The sequence below is a fragment of the Pyrus communis genome, chromosome 6, assembly GCF_963583255.1.
Source record: "Pyrus communis chromosome 6, drPyrComm1.1, whole genome shotgun sequence".
NCBI lineage: Eukaryota > Viridiplantae > Streptophyta > Magnoliopsida > Rosales > Rosaceae > Pyrus > Pyrus communis.
Window position 1 is genome coordinate 5844717 of NC_084808.1, and position 23773 is coordinate 5868489.

The 23773-nt window shown below is 39.1% G+C and overlaps 2 protein-coding genes across 2 annotated transcripts; both read right to left on the bottom strand.

Annotated features, from left to right (window-relative positions):
• Positions 1–1311: 1311 nt before the first annotated feature.
• LOC137735969 (uncharacterized) lies at positions 1312–1815 on the bottom strand. The gene has a single exon (XM_068475320.1). The coding sequence runs from the start codon at positions 1813–1815 to the stop codon at positions 1312–1314; it is 504 nt and encodes a 167-aa protein (XP_068331421.1).
• Positions 1816–7590: 5775 nt separating this feature from the next.
• LOC137737756 (uncharacterized) lies at positions 7591–19593 on the bottom strand. Its single transcript, XM_068477309.1, has 18 exons — positions 18996–19593; positions 16148–16258; positions 15968–16024; positions 15734–15810; positions 15546–15645; positions 13973–14046; positions 13256–13356; positions 13058–13161; positions 12839–12892; positions 12695–12750; positions 12566–12604; positions 11652–11793; positions 11212–11396; positions 10913–10980; positions 10691–10763; positions 10109–10170; positions 8746–9925; positions 7591–8122 (listed from the first exon to the last, which is right to left on the bottom strand). Exons 1-18 carry the CDS (start codon positions 19074–19076, stop codon positions 7861–7863), a joined length of 2826 nt encoding a protein of 941 aa, XP_068333410.1. The 5' UTR covers positions 19077–19593; the 3' UTR covers positions 7591–7860.
• Between the last annotated feature and the right edge of the window lie 4180 nt (positions 19594–23773).

Below are 23773 nucleotides of genomic sequence, written 5' to 3' on the forward strand. Positions count from 1 at the left end.
GAATGTTGAAACTCTTGCTGTAGGCATCATCATTTCCACAGGGGAAATAGCTTCGGATCCATACACCAAGGAATAGGGAGAGAAACCCATATTATTCCTTGGGGATGTGTGATAGGCCCATAAGATATCTAGAAGATAAGTGCTCGAGCCCCAACGTAATCATGTACCATCTTGCTTAGGATTCTTAGCAGTGTCTTGTTTGTGGCTTCAGCTTGACCATTTCCCTAGGGAAAATTTGGCATGGAGCGACAGTGCTTGATCCCGTAAGCATTAAGTGTGGCACTTACTTGTTTGTTCACAAAAGGTGTGCCATTGTCTCTTACTATTTTGTAAGGTATACTGAATCAGAAAACGATGCATTCCCTGATGAAATTGGATACTGCTGCACCTATTGCTTTCTTGAGAGGGATTGCCTCTACCCATTTTGTGAAGGACTTAGTGGCTACTAGGATCCATATGTGGCCTTTGGAAGATGGATTGATTGTTCCTATCAAATCAAGCCCCGAAGTATGGAATGGTCATGAGGTGCCCATGTCATGCAGTAGCGTTGGAGGCCTGTGGATTAAATTTCCATGAACTTGGCATGCATGGCATCGCTTGACCATGTTGTGCGTGTCTTCCCTCATGCTTAGCTAATAATATCCTAGGCTCAGTAGCTGCTTGTGTAGTTTCTTTCTTCCTTGGTGCTCACCGCATTCTCCAACATGTACCTCTTGCATAACTTGTGACGACTTGGATAGCCCAAGGAACCTCAATAGTTCCTCATTGAATCCCTTCCAGTATAAAGTTGCCTCACCCACGAAGTACCTTTTGGCTATCCCTTTCAACTTACGTGTGTCCCTAATATTGCTTGGCAGTATTCCATCAATAAAAAAGGTTAGGTATGGAGACCACTAATCATCAACAATGGAATTTGCAAGTGCTTCTTATGGGGAAAGCATTCTACTGCATTTTGGACAGTCGGCTTAGATGCATATGGCTTGTTGCTTCATCTCTGGCTAGTAGTACGCTTTTCTTTGTAGTAGGCAGTAAAGACTCACAACTTGGTCGACTTCGCATATGGTCTCATGGATCTCGTGCAACCGCATTTGTGCTTCTTTTGGTCTAAGGCATCGGGTTAACACTCATCCGGGTGGACGCTTGTAGAGTGTCCCAGTAACATTGATTTACTCCTTAAGACATTTGATGCTGAGCTTTCTACTTGGCTTGAAAAGTTCTCTTCTGACAATTTCCCTCCAGTCATCATCTTTTGGAGCTTCCTTCAGGAAGGGTACATCAATGGATGGGGCCTCCCTTCTGATTACAGCAATGCTAGGTTATTCTTCGACAAAGGTAAGCTTGGAGCCAAGTGTGGCTAGGGCATCTACATATCTGTTGGTTATGTTGGGAATGTGCTCCAACACCACCTTGCTTGAAACTTGCCATGAGTTTCTCTGCCATAGTGTTGTATGGTGCCAAAGTTATTTCCTTCAACGCAAAGTTTCCTTGGACCTCGCTCAAGACCAAATTTGAATCCCTTACGACTCGTATTTTCCTTGCACCCATTTCCCTGGCTGTGGAAAGGCCCTTAATGAAAGCTTCGTACTCGACTACGTTGTTTGTGCATGGAAAGATTAGCTTGAAGGATAGGGCAGTAGCTTGGCCCTCTGGATTAACAGGTACAACACCAGCTCCTCTTCCTATGGTTGTAGAATAACCATCAAATTGCATAACCCATGGCTCCTCTTCCACAGCTGCGGCAGCTATCTCTGGTAGTGCACCAAGGACTTCCTTGGAGATGGTGGCCTCTTCTTCTTTAGGGAATAATGCTAGCATGTCTATCACAGCTTGGCCTTTGATAGCCTTAGGCGTCACACATATAATATCAAATTCAAAAAGTTGGAGCAACCAATGAGCCTAACAGTCAGATAGTATAAGTCTAGTGAGTAAGTATCTTACCAGATCAGACTTTACCATAAGGTGCAGCTTGTGGGCTACGAAATAGTGGTCGTAGCCACTGTGATGTGTAGACAAGAGCTAGGCAGAGGCGTTATGTCTTCTCATAGTGGGTTTCAGCACCTCTTAGCTATCGGTTGACATAGTAAATTAGTGCTTCTTCCCAAGTTGGATTGTCCTGGGCAAGCAGGGCTCCTACACCAGTGCTTGTTACAGCTAGGTAGAGCTTGAACGGAATGCTAGGACTGGTGCCTTCATGGTAGGAAGGTTGATGACTAATTGCTGGACCCATTGATAGGGTTCACCACATTCTTTGGTATATACGAATTCCTTCCCTTTCCTGAGCAGTGGGGCAAAGGCTCTTGTTACTGCTGCTAATCCTAGGATGAAGTGTTGAATGTATGACAGCTTCCCCATCAAGCTTTTCAGCTCATTTGCATTTGTCAGGGGCATAAGAGCTCCAATTGTGCCCACCTTGTTTGTATCTACATCGATGTTGCACTGATGCACTAGGAAGCCTAAGAACTTGCCTGAGGAAACACCAAAAACGCATTTCTTGGGGTTCATCTTCAACCCTTATGCTCGACATCTTCCCAGCACTTTCCTTAGCACTTCCCAGTGCCCTTCCCTGGTCTTAGATTTCATGACAAGATCGTACTCACAGTCTTTCACTTCATTCCTCATCATGTCGTGAAAGACTGCCATCATTGCTTGTTGATAGGTGGCACCTGCGTTTTTTAGTCCAAATGGTATGACCGTATAATAAAAGTTTCCAAATGGCGTGCGGAAAGCCGTCTTCTCAACATCTTTGGCAGACAACTTGATTTGGTTGTATTCACTGAAGCCATCCATGAATGACATCAGGCCTTGCCTTGAGGTTGAATCGATCATGATGTCCATGTTGGGCAGTGGAAACTCGTCATTTTGGCATGTTGCATTGAGATCTAGGTAATCAATGCAAACACTAATAGAAATCATTTTTTGCATAGAGGGATCATCACTTAGGTTTACCTCCTCAAGCTTTTCCACCACTGCAGTGGATCCATCCCGCATGCATTTTGGCGCAGGCATGATTTTCTGTAGGGATTCATCCTCACCAACAGGTGCAGGTATGTCTTCAGCTTTCTTGGGAACTTCATTTGCTTGGTGTTCAATGCCTCCATACTCTCTCCATACTCGGGGCTTTCCCACTCAATGTGGTTAGGCCCCCCAACCCGTCATAAGCGGTAGACGACGCGGCCATCAGGAAACACGACCTTGGAGCATTGAGGTGAACTATAGGCCAATACATTGGTCTCAGGTTGAATGCGTTTTCCCTTTTCCACAGTGGCTAGGAATTCTTGGTCACTGAGATCTCGAACTTCTTCCCAATGGGGTAAAGGTATCTCTAAGACCTGTGATATCCCACGTCCATCACTTAAGAAATCATTATAGAATTCGGCATCGGAATAGTGGACCTCGTCAAAGTTGAATGACATCCGGTTTCCTAGGATGCGAATAGGCCTTAGCCCAATCCTTCCCTTGACGCACTGGTGGTAGGTGGAGGCTACAAGTCTGTGCTTGTTTATCCATGGCTTTTTTAGCAGAGTGTGGTAAGCCACATTGATGTCCATCACAAAAAACTTAGTAAAAGACCTGACAAGGCCAATCCTCAAGTCAATCTCGATATATCCCATAGTTTCTTCACTGATATTCCCAAACCCATTGATAGAGATTTGAGACCTTACCACCTTTGTCATTGGGACGCCTGCTATAGTAAGTACTGCCAAAGGCAGAATGTTAACGGAGGAACTAGTGTCAACCAAGCCTAATGAAGATGTCATTGATCTGTCCTTCCAGGTACAGTGGCCTTCGATGTTCAAGGAAAGCCATTTCCATGTCTTCGTCAATGAAGATGATGGCGTTATTCTCGAGGAAAGCCTTTTGCAGTTGGGCGTCGTAGCATTGAGGGCCATAGTCCTCAGAAACATGCATGAGAGCTTCAACAGTAGTAATCCTTGCTTTTGGGTCATATTCAAACTGGTTGAAGAGGGATTTGAACTTCGGGTTTTCTTGGAGGACATGCGCTGTAGTGTGCCCCTGCCTTGGGGAAAAGTAAAGCTTAGATGTGTCAGCTTCCATGTCAGGAAGGCTGTACAGAGTCACAGCCATCATTTTCTGGTGGAACAGCTACTCTTCTGCAGCTTCCTCATTGTATTCTTCTGGCATATCGATGGTGAAGACGTCATCACTTAGGCTTGGGGTAAAATCCATGAGATTTGCATCCTCATCTCCCTATCCTTCAACTTGAGACCATGGTGTATCATAGCTCTGCAGCTTGGAGTATTTGCACTAGTAAGCCTTCTCAATGTTCCCAGAAGGTTCCCAAATGGCTTCCACTGGCTTGGGATCGTGGATCCATGGATGGTTCTAGAGCATGTGATGATACAAAAGGTATGGGCTGGTTCTCTCTCAATGATGCATGCATGGAATACAAAAGGTATGGGCTTGGATCTTTGGGCTCCCAAGCAGCCCAAAGTCTTCCATGACCTCGATTCCACGTAGGCCCGATGACCTTCCGTAACTATCCACACCACAATCCACTTGGCAAGCCCCGATTATGTGACTTAGGCTTAGCATGATTTGTGGCTAAGGAAGCATGGCGTGATGAATAGGCATGAGCATGGTGTGAACATCTGACTTAATCACCACGGCATGGCATGCTTGTAAATATATTCTTCGTCGATCTCGTGCCTTGGCATGTGCTTGGGCTTGAATGTAGGCTTTGCATGACAATTGGGTCTTGAGACTTGATTGGATTGGTGTGTGACATTTTTGAGCCCCAACATTGTTCAAATTTCGTGCCATTTCATGCTACCATGTAGATATAGGTAACTTACTTGAGCTATAAGCCCTTTGCAAGCTATTCTACTCATTCTAATGTTCACATCCTACAGATTTGTCTTCGGTTTGCTACCTGCAGCAATACACCTTGTCCCAGAACGCATTATCATAAACGCCTCATGTGCTGAAGTATGAGCTTGATTCTAATGTCTGTTCAAAATGCATTGGTGCATATGTATCCTATTTGTGGCCTGATTGATATGGCACGTGTAGTTTTTGATATGATTCACCAGAAGGATTTGCAACTTGGAATGTAATGATTTATGGGTACAATCGAATAAAGAACATCCCCCCACATTTCATTGCTTCAACGTGGGATGTAACCAACCAAGCATAAACAAGGTGGTTTTTTGACGTGGATTTTAGAAATAGTCAGTTTTCAGTTTAAGAAATAATTAGTGTTCAATTTAGGAAATAAATAGTATCAATATTCAGTCTAAGAAATAGTGATAATACCCATGTTTAGTCTAAGAAATAGACAGTGTTCAGTTTTAGAAATAGTTGGTGTTCAGTTTAGAAAAAAGTGATAGTATTCATATTCAATTCTAGAAATAGTCAGTGTTCTATTTAAGAAATAGTGATAGTACTAGTGTTCAGTTTAAAAAATAGTTAATGTTCAGTATAAGAAATAGGGGAAATTTGGAAAAGTAACCATATTTTAGACTTTATATAGAATTATAGCCACCATTTTAGTTTTATGATAATTCTAACCAAAACTTAATGTAAAAGTACTAATATACCCTTAATGACAAAAAATTCCCCATTACTCTTAACCATGAAAAAACAACGATTAGTTGAGATCTTGAATACTACCCAGTACCCCTAATCCCGAACCTCTCCATTTCCTACACTTTTTTTTTTTAATTTTTTATCTATATATATATATATATATATATATATATTTATGTATGTATATGTATATAGATATAGAGTAGATATAGATATTCAAATGTAATCAGAGAACGTGAAAATTGAAGATAACCCAATAAACTAAACATAAAATGAATCAGGAACTGAATCATTAAAGTTGTTGATTTGTCGAAGGATTCATAATATATTCACCTGCATTGGAACATGAAAATCATTAAAGTTTTGACTAAAACCATGATATGAAATATCAAAAAGTTGATTTAGGAATTGGAAGCTACAATTGACCAACCATTCCATTGTTTCTTGGACAATTTGAAAAGGTTGATGTGTCCTGCTGCCTTTTTTTTGTTAGAACATCCCTGCTACTTAATTATGCAAAATCGGCAAAGAGTGCTCTTTTGGTTTAAGGTGAGAAGCCAAAAGGTTGCAAGAGAGTTTAAAGGAGGTTTTGTTTTTGTTATGAGAAACCCTAATATTAAGGGTATATTAGTACTTTTACATCAAATTTTGGTTAGAATTATCATAAAACTAAAATGGTGGCTATAATTCGATATAGGGTTTAAAATATGGTTACTTTTCAAAATTCCCAAAAATAGTGTTGTCACATCCCGGCCCGGGGTGGATCACTTCCCGGGCCCGCTCCACCACCGTAGCACGATATTGTCCGCTTTGGGCCCACTACGCCCTCACGGTTTTGTTTTTGGGAACTCACGAGCAACTTCCCAATGGGTCACCCATCATGGGATTGCTCTAGCCCCCTTGTCGCTTAACTTCGGAGTTCCTACGGAACCCGAAGCCAGTGAGCTCCCAAAAGGCCTCGTGCTAGGTAAGGATTGGAATATACATTTAAGGATCACTACCCTGGGCAATGTGGGATGTCACAATCCACCCCCCTTAGGGGCCCGACGTCCTCGTCGGCACACCACGGCCAGGGTTAGGCTCTGATACCAAATTGTCACATCCCGGCCCGGGGTGGATCACTTCCCGGGCCCGCTCCACCACCGTAGCACGATATTGTCCGCTTTGGGCCCACTACGCCCTCACGGTTTTGTTTTTGGGAACTTACGAGCAACTTCCCAGTGGGTCATCCATCATGGGATTGCTCTAGCCCCCTAGTCGCTTAACTTCGGAGTTCCTACGGAACCCGAAGCCAGTGAGCTCCCAAAAGGCCTCGTGCTAGGTAAGGATTGGAATATACATTTAAGGATCACTACCCTAGGCGATGTGGGATGTCACAGTGTTGTGATGAGACCCACGCATCAGTAGTTGTTTTTTTTTCTTTATTTTTATTATATTAAATTTTTGGTATTTTCATTAAAGTTTAAGTCATTTTTATTAAAGTTAAAGTTTTTTTGGTTAAAGTTTTAAGTTTATTTTATTAAATAAAGTTATTATATAATTTTTTATTACCAAAAATTAAGAATTTTTTTTTTTTAATTAAGGCCCCCGTGTTGTACTGACTATACACACATGCAATAATTAAGGCCCCCGTGTTATCTCACGGGTTAAGTGGATAAAGGAGATATTGGGAACCTGGCAATTTCTAGCCACTATTATTATTTCCAATAGAAAAAATAACAAGATTTTCTAGTATGCTCCAAAATTTTTAGCCATTAGATTTATAAAAGACATAATTATAAAAAAATCTAACGACTAAAAACACAGAAGTATAAGGTACCTTGGAGTACAATAGAATATTGGTAAATTACCACCAATACCAATTGCGGTTGAGCCTTACATTGGGAAGTCTCTGGAGCTTTGGCAAACCTTGAACCAAAGCTTAAGCTGTATGTCTTGGGAAGTCTCAGAATTAGATGCCTGAACATAATGCAAAAACAACCAAGTCTACACCATTTTAACACTGTCGCCAACACTAGCTAGTTGGATTCGAATCCATTCACGGGCACCAAAAACCACCCCTTGAAAGAGGTTTCTTTTTTTCTATTCATCTACCCAACACAACAACATTATTTCGATACTGTCTTCCAATTTACATGCCAGGATTCAGATTACAAGGAAAGACTGATCTACAAATACCTATTTGGCTATTTCTTCAAGACTTCCCCCCCGAAACCTCTCCCAACTTATATTACCTCACATCGGGAGGGTATGGGGAAGTGAAGATTTCACTATACACTTCTTTACAATACAATCAATTTACATCTTACAATATCAGCATGCACAGTTAAAAACTGAATTCCCAAAGCATTTTGCCTTGGTTGCAATCTTTCTCACACCTGTTTCGTTGTGAGAGGATTGTGAGCTGACAGACGATAAATGTATTCTGTCCATTATGTTGATCTGAGGAGCCTCGAGAACTGCCTTGGGCAGATTCAAGGCGAATTGCATCCCCCAAATCGATAGTGGCCTCATATATATTAGAGATCTGAAGTGCCCATCCATCGTCCATCCTTCAGGCGTCTGGAACCAGTATCTAAAGGTAGTTTAACAGAAAATTAACTTTGTTAACGCCAAAATATGACAACAAAAAATGACCATTAAAAATATGACAAAATTTGAGATATTATTTCTCCGCCACGAAAGTCCAGGGAGACGTGATGCTGAATAACTAAACAGCAGAGCAACTTATGCTTTCGACGGGTCCTTTCCAGACATCTTATGTTTTCAGGAAGAAAAAATGATAACTAAACAGCAGAGCATTACTATAGTTTGGCTGGATAACTTAATTTGCCAGAGGAAAAAACAACTTAAAAACTAGAAACTACGAGATTTTCAATGATCACCATTTTTTAAGAGCAATCTAATATAGTTCTACTGTTAGTTTCTTCTCTGTATAGTTGTTATTCTCAAATGTAATTGTTAGTATTACTAAGGGTATATGTGTAAAGTGCTAGTTCTGTTAACACTACAAATACCAAGTGTAGAACTAATTATTGTTTAATGAGAAATACATGTATTTTCAGTCAAAGAGTTCTTCCTGTCTAAAGCTTTCTCTGTAAGATTCTATAATTTTCACATCTAGCACATGACATGAACAAGAGTAAAATCACATGAACAATTGATTACTCTAAATAATGGAGGTATATGTCTACTTACCCAAAGCCCTCTTCAGACCAGCCAGCAATAAAAATACCTTCAGCAGTAGTGAATGCCTCTTTCTCCTTTCCAGCAAGAATCATCGTAGCAGCCACCCCATATGTGACACCAGTCCATATTTCACGTGACTGCATGCAAGACTCATCCACCTTCCCACTGGGATGCATTCCGTTTACAGCACCCATTCTGCCTCCTTTAACTTTCATGACATTGAAATCATAGATTTTCTGCAGAGAGCTTTCGATTTTAAAATCATCAAAAAGTGAGGGTAAACCAGAGGATGCGGTATACCACTGCCCAGCCAGTTGATCTGCTTGTATGGACTTACTGTTACTACTGGACCCACTATCGTAACTAAAATAAGAGCCGTTCCACAATTTTTCCTCAAAAGATGGTTTTGCCTTTAAAAATTTGGTTTTGCACCATTCAGCAAAGGCCTTGTCGCCTAGTTGAAAGGCCATTGCTGCTGCAGCTTGAAGTGCAGCAAGCCACAAGCACCCACAATAAGCACTTACTCCATGAACTGTCCAAGCATCGTAGGTCTGATCAGGGAAACCATCGTTCTCAATGAGTCCATCATTGTCCCGGTCGAATTGTTCCATGTACTCCATTGCAGCACGAACAGCAGGCCAAACATCAACTCCAAATGACATATCCCCCGATGCAGAAAAATCTCTATACACTTGAAGTACAAACTTCGGGTTCAAATCCTTCCACTTACTAGTATCATGAATATTATATGCATTCATTTCGTTCCAAGGATCGTGTGTTCCCAGGTCATGAGGGACAGCTCCTCTAACCTTACGAATTCCCCAGTTACCCTCAGCCAGAAACTTTACTTTTCTTCCATCTTCTGATAAGACAGCTTTTGCAAAGTCCCTTTGAATATTAAGTTCAATTTTGGGAAACAGCTCAAGAAGGGCAAATGATGCATAGAAGTGTACGTCGTATGTGTTCCACATGATATATTCCACTCCTTCCAGATAAAGGAACCTCCCAACCTCTTCATTGGCATTTTGTGGGTCCAACTTTACACTCCTTTGGCAACCAGTTGCAGTGTGCTCAACAACTGCGCTGTGATTGCTCTTCACTTCAGATTCAGTAACCGTAACATCTGTATTTTCAACATTTGTTAATTGGTGTCGATTGTCTTTAATGTTTGTTGTTGGCAAGGGACAATCTGCATGAATCAATCACAGTTAAAGCCCATTTCTCAGTTTTACGGTAAAATTAGCAAAAAGGGAAATATGTGAATAAAAAGTGCACGTTCGCTGTTCGGACTAGAACTAGTATCCACATGAAAACATTCTTAGAACCTATTTCCAGATGTGAGTTATCAAGGAAATCAGGATTAGATAAATACCGATCCAAATTGTTCCACCTGCCACCAAAAAGTAGAGCTCATTGAATAATGTGAACTTGTACCTGCAAAAATTTTGTGAAATATTAGCCGCAAGATTGACAACCAAGTTCATAGTTAATCATTGACAGGTAAACATAGCGAAGCAACTTCACAATGTTTACTCAATGGATTATTCATTGGGGAGTTTCTATTTGTAATGGAGATGGGTATATATGATTCTTTGACTACAGTAATTGCAGAGACCATTGTTACTGGACCAATCATTCGAGCAAGCTCAAAACAGCTTTCAGTGGACACAGTTGTGTGCTGTTAATTTGAATATAAGGAAGGTATCTAACATCACAATCTCTAAAGAAATGAGATGCAAATCGTGCACACACATGCAAACACCTTTCTTTATGTAAGGCGGTGCACTTATTTTTCACAACTTTTAAGAATTGACAACGCTATTCTAAACATAAGCTCAGATTCTACTGCTGGGTACTTTAAGGCAGTTTCACCAACTTAGGAAACCAATTTATTATCTGATGGGACATTCTGATTTAACAAAGAGCAACCACAGTATAATGCTTCCATTCTTACCATTCTGGTAATGTTTCGTCCCTGAGGATAGGGTTTTGCCACCTTTCATTATCTTCTTCCCATCGCTTATAATCTGTCCAGATTTCAAAACTGATCAGGACTCATCACATATACCGCAACGATTGTTAAACAAGAAACAGTAAGTGGAAAACTAAATCTAGTGAATGTCAACATATTAGTATTTTGATGAAAAGGTCACAATAGATAAAGAGATATACAAACTTGTCAGCGCATCATGCACCATGTCCTGAGCTGCCCTTTCAGAGGTCCCATAGAATTTTGTGTACCTCCTACCGCAAAATTACAAAATTCAATAACCAATAATGCACCTCACTAGTGTTGCTGCCACTTTCTAGATTACAATATTCTTAAATCCATTCATTTGTAAATCATCTAAGTACAGTACTGCAAAATATGCATAGTGGATTGTCTGCATCCAACTTTTGAAGTAGCTTTTCGTCTGTAAATTACTAAAACACCGATGCAGAAAACAGGAAAAAGAAGATTTACAATAAGCTTACCTATGGTATGAGCTTCCCTTCAAAAATTTTACTTTTGGAGATGACCATGATAGGCCAAATGCAACAGTGCACTTCCCATGAGGTTCCACCCAAGCAGAAGCTGCTACTGCAGCACAGATTGTTTCTCCAGGTGATGAAGACATGCATGGTCCAGAATTGAAATTATCACGATGAAATTCTCCATCCTAAAAAGATAAGGCTCGGATTTAGAAAAGGAAAAACAATCACTCTTGTAAAACAATGGAAGGAACACCATGTCAAAATCTAAGTAGGACTGTTTTCAAAAGTTGAATTTGATCAACCAGGTTGCTGAATGACAGCATTTGCTCGATAGAACAGACAATGGATTTGGGTAATAGAAAAATGAGGCACATAGCATTAGGTTAGACAACAAAAAACAAGGTACACTGAATTGAGAAAGCAAACCACAGAAATAATACCTGCACCATTTTATCCCACATTTCTTTGGCCGTAGTGGCACTTCCTTCAGATAACCCAAAACATGGCAACACACTCACGCTTACATTTTGAGTTTCACATGCAGCTATTGCAAAAGTAACAGGAGGGTTCCCTTTTGCAGTCCTGCAACATAAGCACAGTTGTTAAACACAGTTTAAATCTACTGTCATGAATTAACAAGTTTAAAAATAGTGAATGACAACAACTCCCAAAATCACATACTGATAACTTAATTTTTTTTTTTCGTTCAGGTTACCAAGAACCATAAGAATATAAAGCTCATTAGTTTGAACGAAACAAGATAAGGTGAAAACAGAATTTTTGTAAAATAAAAATAAAAATCCCTATGTTTGAACAAAAATAAGAATGGGCATCGAATAAGGTGCTCACAAGAAGACACTTTCGATGTTAACAAATGCAAAGACCCCAAGTAACAGTTACGACTTGGCCACAAAACTTATCGTTGATGACTGGACAAGAATTACTAATTGTAAAAATAGGAGAACAAGGGACCCGAAAGGGCAAGAATTAGTATTTAAATATCAATTCCATATGTAAGGGAATATGTTTTACTTTTAGCATTAGACGATTAATCTATTTAAAATCTTTTTAACATTTCTGCTTAAATGCTCCTGTGATATCTGTCCATACTTCTTTGTTTTTACCATTTCATTCATTTCCTGGTATTTTGACGAGGAATTTTAAGTTTGTAAGTTGATGCAGAAGCATCTCATTTTTCCTCATGGTTGACTTCTTTCACTTGTTTGGGGCATTATATGGCTTGATAAAAGAGGAGGGGGTTGTTTGAACACTTTGTCTGGCCTAATATGACACTGCCAGCAGAGAAATCTGCAAACCAACCATCAAATAAATGTACTAAGGTTTGACAACTTGCTTGTGATGCAGCAGTACACCAGAGACTCCATCTTTGCCACTGTCAAAGAAAAAGAAGTCGGAATATGTTAAATACATGCTGCCACTATAGTAGGCAACAAATCATACAACATCCACCAAATTTACTCACATAAATGGTTCATTCACATGATTGCCCGACAAGTGTGAGATTCCTCCTATTGAATTCTACACCGAGAAAAGCATAAATTACTAAATATCCAAGAATCTTTGAATTGCTTGGAAACCATTCCGAAAGCAAAACATATAACCTTACCGCCCATGTAAATAGAAGGTTGACTTTTGCTCTTTCTTTTCCAGTGTTCACCAACTATATCAGAAACAAGACTCTTATAAACAAACCAAATGATAGACAATTATATTGAAATTCTTGTGTAAGATCCTTACGTTCACACTTGTCTAAGACAGAAGGAGGTTATGAAAACGACGATCTTTTTCATCTAAATATACCTGGTATCAAGTTGAATGAGATTACCGTGTAAACAAAAACAGCTGTAGGAAGACTGCTTTCTCTATAATTATGAGGGATGAATGGTGATATTTGCCGGCATGAAATTTTCACTTCTGGGTCAGGTTCACCTAAATTTATACATAAAACTACCCGAATTAAAACAGCAGCTTAAAGGGCAAGTTACAGGACCAATGGCTAACAGGAAAGAAAGAAGAATGATACCATCATATATGGTCCATGCCCTTGTAAATAGTACATGGTATGTGGAATGCTGGCCACCCAGGTTCCAGCCCCATGATGATATACCCTGATCATCAGCTTTTCTGTGAAAACAGTCAAATTAAATTGGGATGTCAATAATCAGGGTATTTCAACTACTATAGTCAAATATAGAGCTACCAAAAATAGTAAAACCAAGTGAATGCACTATTCATCAAAATTCTAGCCATAAACAAACTGAAAACTGATGTGCATCTAGTCCCAATAGAAATGAGACACCTTCTGAACATACAAACTAGCTGCACTCTGACTATGGGCTTAAGCTCATGGTAAAGGGCTTGGATAGTCCAACCAATCAAGTCTACTGGTCCTTGTCGCTTCAATAATTTCTTATTCTCTACAAACTTTGATACTCATAATGTTCCAAGAGAAGTGTCACAAAGCACGCCACCAAATCTATCAGGGACCAGGTACCCAAGCAGCATCTGCCTAGCATTCACTTGCCAGTTAGAGAGACTTCTCATACTCCTCTTGATGCCACAAAAGAAAGATATTGAGTCTCAATATTACATATGAACCCACAAGCTTCGTCTTGACTTGCAGTCACCGAATGTAAAAGCCATGCGGAATTGTAATACGTATCATAAATTTATCATTCAGTGAAAAGAAATTATAATTATTTCGGAAGATGGTTTCCAAATTCAATGTCTATCCTCTTACCCTAATCCTTCATGATGACCCGGGGCCAAGACTGATGCATACTTTTTATTCACTCCTTCTCTAGATATAAAAATCTGCAATATCACATAAGCTCTTAGTCAGAACTAAAACATGACAGAAAGTAAATAGGACAAAAGAAATGAACTCTATCTCTAGAAACAACTAATTAAATATTAGGATTCACTTCTCTGGTACGTTATACAAAATAACAGCATAAACATTCCTCAGCTAAATACAGTGTGAGTAACAGCTTTGAATTGCTAAGAGCAGCCAAATTACGCAGTTAGACAGCATCCCTGAGATTCTAAAGTTTTATATGCATCAAGCCTTATATGCATATGCCTATCATAATTTTCAGAGCCCCCTTCCCTCCACCATCCTTTAGACAACTAAATTGTCCAGTGTACATTGAACATTGATTTTCGCAACACCACCACACATCGTCGTCTAAACTTTCATTGTAAACAATATTCAAGACCACCTTATCAAATGTTTGTATGAAGTTATGAACTAAGATGCCATCAAGCCTTATATGCATATCCCTTTCATAATTTTCAAAACCCCCTTCCCTCCACCATCCTTTAGACAACTAAATTGCCCAGTGTACATTGAACATTGATTTTCGCAACACCACCACACATCGTCGTCTAAACTTTCATTGTAAATAATATTCAAGACCACCTTATCAAATGTTTGTTAAGTTATGAACTACATTTAAGTAACAACCATAAGCCAGTAAATTAAAGTTTCCTTGTCCACTGCTTTCTGCTTTTGAATGTATTTGCAAAGATGTCCTCTTTCTAGCCATATATGCGACATCAGAGTGTCCATATGATTCATATCTCAAGACAATACACAGGAAAAGTAAACTTAAAGGCAGAAAATAAAAGTCTGATTTGCATTGACAAGAGATTTATTCTAGATTATGGATTTGATGTGTAATGTGGCTCCACCAGAACTCTAGACAATTGGGATTCCAGGATGAAGACATATCCAACTAAAAAAAGGATGGAAGAAAACAAAAAGGCTACCTCATTCACCTATGCAATTCCTAGGGTGATGTTTAAGCACAGAATACTGAATCTTTAGCACTTCGAATTCTAAACCCAGAAACATTTTGAACTCAATCCTAAGTAGTTCGGTTCATAATTAAAAGTTATAGTATGTTAACTTTAAGAAACTAAATACTACGGTGGATGTGGTTGTGGAGTTGATGGTGGTCTTGCCAATAACAGTGACAGTAAAGAGTTCGGATTTGGGTGGACTTTGGCTATACTGAACATGAGATGATAATCATGGTGATAGAACCCATATCTGTCGTGATTGTTACAACTTGCAACAATCGCAGTAAGGTTGGTTTGAGTGACTATCAAAAGTGGTGTGGATACCAACAGTGATATAGATACAGTGTAGTGGTAAAACCTACATAAGTGACATAAATAATGGTGGTAATGTGAGAACAGGATAGTCTGAGGTCAATACATAAAATACCAACATATGAGTAGCAAATAAATTCTGGAGAAGAAAAAGAACAACATTAAATTACAAATGTATTTAAGGGGTAGAAATTTACAGAGAATTGATTGGCCATGACAGGAGAACCTTCACATATACCAGGAATGATTTGCCATTGCCTGAATTCACCTCTAAAACCTCTAGAAATGCTGCCACTTCTGTAATACAAGTAGATAATTGCCCGCTATTAGATTAACAAAGATAATACTTCAAAGAACTGAGGCAACCCAATGATTCAGAACATACCCCATCCCTCCAAGTGGAACCCCCTGAGATGCAGATGGCTTGCAACTTTCTCGAGTAAAAGGGTCAATGGGTGCTTTCTGCATAGAACAAAAAATTTTGTGGCCAAGTTTCAACATCCGTTGTAAGAAGATATCCCAATCGTTGGACAGGTGGGTATAAATCATACAAATACCAGTTGTGAAGGACAAAAAAAAAGTAAATAACTTCTATAGCTAGAAGATTGAGATAATTTACCCTTCCATGAGAGGCCTCTTCCCTAACGTATGACCACAAGCGTATACCTAACCTAACCTAGTATTCAAAATTTCCACACTAGTCAGAGAAAAATTGGGTGGAAAATGAAAAATGTCCAAACATCAGAATGTACAGGCTGAATTTATTTGTCAACAACATCAAAGAAAACAACTCGCTTACCATCTTTATGGCTTCCCTAAATGTAACACTAAATTCTCTGAGAAGATTAGCATTGCTTAATAACTTCCTCCTCCAGGCATGTTCTGGTGGGGCAGCACTATCAAAATCAAACTATAGAAAAGAAACAAGAAAAAGAAAAATAATCAGTTTGAATAAAGAGTAAAGAAAAAGAAAAATAATCAGTTTGAAATTGAATAAAGAGTAAACTTAACAACCGCAGAATCAGTTAGCTTGCTAAGACAGTAAGAAATATGCTATACAAAATTCAGAAAGAACACGGGAGTTGTGACAGCCCGTTCCGAAAATTTTTAAAACGTACATGTGAAAGGACGATTTTGCCCCTAGTGTGATTTTTACGTTGTGTGGTTGTTTTGAGCTTGGTGTGGCTGGTTGTGGACCACACACATTTCCACACAAACACCCTCACCATTCCCTGCCCTGCACCCCCCTGTCCCGAGCCCTCTCTCTCCCATTTTCCCCTCCATTTGTACGGACATACCCCAAAACCCTTGTAATCTTCACAGATTGAAGAAACAAAGTACATATCCATGCTCGTGAGGTCCGTAGAAGTTCAACCATACCCATTTCAGGTAAGGATACCTTCGCTTTCACGTAGAACTTGGGATACCCGATTTTTGTCACTGTTCATGCACACGTAAATTCTTATGTTTTTAGGAATTTCAAGCTTGTAGGAAGCTTGGTGAGGTTCTTAGGAGGCTCGGGGTGGTTCGTTTGAAGGTTTTGGACGTCGGGATCACGAGTTTCGAGGTTGGCCGGAGTTGGTGGTGTTTTCCAGGCAAGATTTCGTGGATTTTAGCACTTGAAAGAGGTATGAACTTGTTCCTCTCGTTGTAAGCTTCAATTTGGTACCAATTTTGTGAAATTTGGTTGAAAAACGAAGGAGATATGAAGATTTGAAAATTTCCCGATTTTCCAACGCCGGCGACGGCGCCGGAGCCTCGCCGGAGAAGACGACGGAATATTCCGTCAGTTTGGATGGAATATTCCTAACGGCGTCAACGGAATCTGTTAAAGTTAACGGAATATTCCTGACGCCGTCAGCGTGCCAGGCACGTGCCTGCGCGTGGCCGGCGCGTGGGGGCCCGTGCGACGGTGAAAAATTTTTCTGAAAATATGGGGATGTTCCTGAGGTTGAGTAGATCACGTTGGTGTATTCATACACCCCATTTGAGCATTGTATGAGAAGTTATTCCTTAAGGTTGGTTATGTGCTTTAAAATTAACGTTTTTATAGTTGTTTTGCATATAGGTGATACCTATCCCGAGGACGAGCGTGGTCACTCGAGGCAAAGGGGTTATGACCCTTCTACATACCAGTGAGTGGGCTTTTGGTTTTCCGTATATACCTATATACTTATATTTTTCCCAGAAAATGAAAGGAAATGTTTATTCGTTTATATGCCATGCATTATATTGCCGTTTGTTTATGCATTGTTAGTTGCATATAGATATATGTATGTTTGGTGATGCGGACGCACAGGTAAGTGCCAGGTGAGTATGATTTATGTTTATGTTCAGTAGTGTTGAGATGCATATAGAGAGCTCATAACCTGCACCCCCAGTGTTAGTGCTTCCGCCCAGAGTTGGGCATAGTCCTTCACATGATGTTCACCTCCCGCACCACACGTTCATCTTGGATCCAAGTTAGATGCACAGTCCTGTCGTACAGACCACTTTAGGTGTTTCCGACTCGTAGGTGACCCGCGATTATTCGCCCAGCCTTCACGTGATCGTAGCACTTGAGCGTACTTATATTACACCCAGACTTGCCGTACATACCACTTTAGGTGGTTCCGACTCGTGTGCAGGTATAGTTAGTGAGATGGAGATTTGAGCTCTAGATTTAGCCGTACAGGTCACGTTAGGTGACTCCAGCTGACAGATTTTATGACATTGATGTGATATTACCTGAGCACTTGCATTTTACTTCGAGGTTTTGGCATAGCATATTTCTGAGCATGACTTATATATATGTATATTATATTTTTTGGGAAGTATACAGGTTTTACGGCGAGAGGTTAGAACTTGTTTATGAAATGGTTTTTAAAAAGCTTTGTTTTTGTCCACTCACGCTTTTGTTTTGCGCCCCTATAGGTTCTAGTTGGCTAGCACGTTTGGTGACTTCCCTGAGGATTTTCCCCGGCATATCCGACAGACTAGCACCAGTGTAGGACCACCTTCGAGTGTGTTTTTGTTGTGTAGTTTTCTCCCGGACTGCATTAGGTTTTTGTGCTCTGAACATTGTGTTCACACTTACGCTTGCACATGTTTATTATTACTTTGTGTAAGCTGGTTTTTATTTATTCGTACTATTATTTTATTAGCTTCCGCACTGTGCACATGGTTACGTCACTTCCACGTGACGGCTAGCATGCTTGATCTCGATCGGATGTGTCAGGAGTTGTCTTTTTAAAAAAAAAAGAGTAGATACAACTAATAACCCAAAATTTAAAAATGGTAACTAACACAAATGGCGAACTAATCAATGGGTTCATAGCTAATTGAAATGCCCACGGCTTACTCAAATTCCTTCGAAGTCCGAAAACTTGGAAGAAAATGCAAAGGAAATCATCAAATAAATTGCATTGCACACATTAGACAACAGGGTTTTATGAGGGCCGGATAATTGAAAGGCACTTCAATTTGATTATCATCATTGAAACCAAGTATAGAGCTATGATCTCCGACTTTGTTAAGTAAATTCTAGAGTTAAAAGGAACTTTTATTTGCTTGTTTTCTTGCACCTCTTACATTTTCTCAGCAACCAATTACAACCCAAGTTAATAATACCAATTCAAAACGAGAGAGAGAGAAAGAGAATAACGAACCAGGTGCAAAGTGTTTCTGCTGATATACTCCTCAGGCGGCCATGAATTCTTTCTACAAGGGAACAAATGCCCACTGACCATGTCGACTTCTCAGCAGCAGATACCAACTGGTAATGAATCAATGCCTGCCAAGTTTGATATAAGGGAATAAGGGAAGCCCCAAACCCAAAGCTTCCTTCACCTCCAAACAAGGACAGCGATCGGAATATTATCCAAGCTTACACCAACAACCAAGCAAGCTGAATATTATCCAAGCTTACACCAACAACCAAGCAAGCTGAAAGCTTTCTTTCAGCTGAATGCTCAGAGACAGAGGCATGCCGGAGCTGGAGCTCCACCGAATCGGAAACCCCGGAATCCAAACACTTTCCGGGATTCGAATACCCAATTAAAAGTTAAAAACGCGAATTCAGATTTGATTTTATTGGATTGGACTGTATTGGAGGTGTGAGGGAGCAGAGTCGGCCGTCTGTTAACTCACACAGACTCCAGATGCCTGCTGCTTACGACTACGTGTGCCAGATCGCCAGCTGGATCTCTCTCTCTCCCTCTCCCCTCTCTCTCCTCCCTCTGCGGTCCTACCGTCTATTTACGACATGTGGAAAGAAAGGAAAAGAGCGCGTGAAAAGAAAAGCTAAAATTCATAAGTCAGAAGCTTTTTATTCTCCGCCGTTAGATTTGATATATGCCCACTATTGACTATTCCCACTAAAACAGAAAACGACGGCCTAAATCAATGACTTGGTCACTTAAGTGCCACTTAGTACTATCGTTTGATGATATTTTCATTACTTATAAATAAGTAATTTTAGATTTGATTGCGAAGTTGAACCACATAATTTGATTTTTATCAAAGACGAAGTTGAACCACATTATTATAGTAAACCTATTATAACGTTTAATCCACTCTCCACTCCTTTAGTTGAGATTTTGTTCAAAAAAAAAAGACTATCACTTGAGATTGTACTAATAACTAGATATCAATCTCATAACTATATTTCCTATAATCCGATCGAAAGTTTAATTTTCCATTTTTGATTTTTACCCAACCCCTCTTATCCTTTTGTCCATTTTCTTCTCTACTTCACGAATTTGCGTAATTTTGTTACAAAACAAATACTAATTTTATTTTTATGAAAAATAGAAAGCGATATCACTATTCTTATTTTCAAATTTATTTTGAAAAGTGGAATAATAATAATAATAATTGATAGGAGCATATTTATGTGACTTAGTTAGCTTGTTTTCTTACATTTACATAATTAGTTTCCATTTATTATAGTGTTTTAAGCTATTTTCGTGTGTTTGTAAGTTTAAATGACAAAGTTGGCAAGAAAGTGAAATTTGGAACTATTTGAAGCAGTTTTGGGCTTGGAATGGATTGCATATGCATGGAGCAAGGTGGATGGACGAAATTGAAGATCAACAGAGACTAGGAATGTGCTTAACATCTGGAGGAATTAAATCAAAGACTTGGAGGATAAGAAATTAGCCATGAAGAAAGAAAAATTATCCAAATTACCTTATCTTATCCTAACCTAATCTTTTCTTACCTTAATTCCAGCTGCAAAGATGACTCATTTCCACATTAAATCACCTAAATATCAGGTTCTAGAAGCCTTATTTTCGTGCCCTAAGTTTGTGCCACATATTTCATCCCTTTTCTTCTAGAAATCTGCCGCAATACCCTTTCTAGAAGGCATATCCCCTGCTATAGTTTTTGAATCCCTTTCCTCCTTGGTCTTTGCCGTGTAACCCTCATTCTTTTCCCCTAGGATTGTGCAGTCCTTTTCCCTTCAAAAATTGTGTGAACCCTAGCCTATAAATACCTCATTATGCCGCACAAATCAGATCACCACCCTCTACCACAATTTCACACCACACCTTAAGAGCCTAAATTCAGAAAATCCCCATTGTGCCACAACAAGGAAGGAAGGAGGAGCCACCTGGAGCCGTGCTTGTCACTCAAGACGTTGGATTGTTGGAGCGTTTCTAGGTGTATTCTATCTTTGTTTTCAATGTTTAAATTTAAGGAAAACTAATGAAAAGGGCTTGAAAACTTTGACTTTTAACGATAAGGACAAAATAAAGGGAAAATGAATAGAACCAGGTTTGACTTTTTAGTGTAAAAATGTGGTTTTTCGTTAAAATGAACAGTACCGCGGGCTTTTCGTTAAAACTCCCTTAAATTTAATTATCTTTGTTTAATTGCAAACATGAGGAACTAAATTCGTTTTAGTTAGAGGTGAATTCAAAACCATGATTATATTTGCAATATGAATTGATTACTTCCAGTTGTGATTTCATAAATCGTGAATGCAATTTACTTAACTATTTGATTAAGAACTTATTCTTATATGTTGATTAAGGAGGCCTACTTAATTTGCATGCATGAATTTGATGCTAGAATATAAAGGAGTTTCACCTAATCGTTATGAACTTATATTCATAAGTAGTGGAGGTTGCTAGTCACGATCATGTTAAGTAAATTCCTGGCAGGAGTATCATGTTGTTCATAGTTACGAATGCCTTGTCAATGCTTATGCTTTTCACAAAGCTTAATGATCTTTTATTGTATCTCTATTATGTTGTTCATGTAGGGAACTATTGAAGAATAATTTGGATGTCGATGCGTATCCCATCCAATTCAATGACTTAAGGAAAATATGAGGGTTAATTAGTGCTGTTCACGGTTAATTTGGGGCGTTGAGGTTCATGGTTTATTGGGAAAATAATTGGAAATCGATTTGTGTTGCATATGTGTCATGTGTGGAGAAGGACCCTCTGGCTACCTTATCACCCATCCATTCACCCCAATTTCGTGCAACTTAGTTTAAGTTTACAATCTGCTTGTTTTTACCTTAATTTCGTCCAAAATCCAATCCCCCTTTACGTTGTTGTGTCTTTTAGTTAAAATCTGTCCAAATTTATGTTTTTAAGTGTTTTGAGTCAAAGTTAAGTTAGAATTTATCCAAATTACTCCTTAGGTCCTGTTTTGAGTCAATTTAACTTAGTTTGCGTATTTTGAGTCAGTTTAGCTTATTTTGAGTTGTTAGAGTCTAGTTTTCTGTTTTTGAGTCTAGTTTAGTGTCTTAGAGTTTAATTTGAGTAGATTAGCAGCCCTTCTAATCCCCGGCCTAAAACGATCCCTACTTTCATATACTACAATCATAGGGTTTTAATTTGAGTGTTAGAATATTTCACATCAATAACAATACAAGGTGAACGGTACCTTAGCAAAAAATAAGAAGGTGCCTATTATATTGGCCTATATAAGAGTTATGAAGGTGGGCTAGGACCTACTAAGAATGGTTTGGTCAATGAACATTGGCACTTTAATCAATGTGTAAGAAAATGTTTAAGTTTCTAGAGGGATGGAACAATAGTTACTTTGGCTTTGTTAATTCTCTTCAAAATTTTCAAAAAGGGGATATTTGGAAGCTTATTAGGGTCAACAGGTCAATGCCCCTGCATTGGACTACCTACATAACTCACTTGATGTTGAATTTTATCACAAAAAACCTCAGTGCAATTAAAAATGTGACATCCCACATCACCCAGGGGAGTGATCCTTATATGTATATTGCCATCTCTACCTAGCACAAGGCCTTTTGGGAGCTCATTGGCTTCGGATTTCATCAGAACTCCGAAGTCAAGCGAGTAGCGCGCGAAAGCATTCCCATGATGGGTGACCCATTGGGAAGTTCTCGTGTGAGTTCCCAAAAACAAAACCGTGAAGGTGTGTTGGGGCCCAAAGCGAATATGATTGCAATTTTGTTATGACATTTTGTTTGAATTACTTTTATGAATGGATGAAAATTGGTTCACTACTCGTCTCATTAATGAATTCTTTATGTGTTTTCTACGGATGCATACATAGTAAGCATATCTAGGATTCTAATGCTATGAATATGTGTGTGCCTGCCCTTGTCGAATGAGGACCTACATATGTTCTAGAGTAGTACTTGTTAATTGCAATTAACATGTGAATCAATTTCTAGGATAAGTAAGACAACACTAGTACTTACGATGCCTTGTGATGACTCAAACTCTTTTCGTTCTTAATGATTTCTACTTGTTAAATCTATGAACACACCATTCTAGATTGCATGTTAGAGACTAAGTTAAGTTGAAAACGCCATTCTCTTAACATACTACATAAGAAAGAGTAATAGGTTGAGTTCTAACATTGAGCCAACTTGAGCATCTTCATCCAAAAATGAATGGAATTTGAATGAAACATAACATGTTTGCATGATTATTTGGTGGTGGATAGCAATTCCCCTAAATCGTTTTTCTTAATTTGTGAACTACTTAAAAATCTGTTTCTGTTTTGTTTTTGTTCGATTTAATTTAAATAGCAAATCAACTCCAAAAATCCCAAAAATTTGTGTGAGTGTAGCTCTATGTGTCTAGTGTCTTCATATAAAATTTCGTAGATAAGTGTAAGTCAGTCTAATAATTATTTTTCGGTGACTGGTCAGTAGGGACAGCAACACAATTTTTGTGACATTTTAAGTAGCTAGATAAAACAATCTTCTGCGGGAAAGACCCTTATTTTCATATGCTACAATTGACAAATCTTAGTGTTAATAAGGAAAATCAATAGGACATTTGTGTGCTACTTTGTGGTGTGCTTTTAATCCTATCAATAGCTTTCCATGAACACCAAGATCACCCAAAACAGAAGTCGGATAAGGGAGATATGGCAGGGTCCGGTTGGCTGGTCAAAAGGGAATCCGGTTCCCTATTCCTCTTCTCCCTCCTTTCCCCTCCTT

Excerpts from the sequence above, each read along its gene's own strand:
- LOC137735969 (XM_068475320.1), bottom strand. The coding sequence starts at position 1,815 with ATGCTAGCATTATTCCCTAAAGAAGAAGAGGCCACCATCTCCAAGGAA.
- LOC137737756 (XM_068477309.1), bottom strand. The coding sequence starts at position 19,076 with ATGGTCAGTGGGCATTTGTTCCCTTGTAGAAAGAATTCATGGCCGCCT. Across the intron at positions 15,811-15,967 it reads AAGAGGCCTCTCATGGAAGG|AAAGCACCCATTGACCCTTT; the intron begins GTAAATTATCTC and ends TGTTCTATGCAG. Across the intron at positions 11,794-12,565 it reads GGTGTACTGCTGCATCACAA|GACTGCAAAAGGGAACCCTC; the intron begins GCAAGTTGTCAA and ends CTTATGTTGCAG.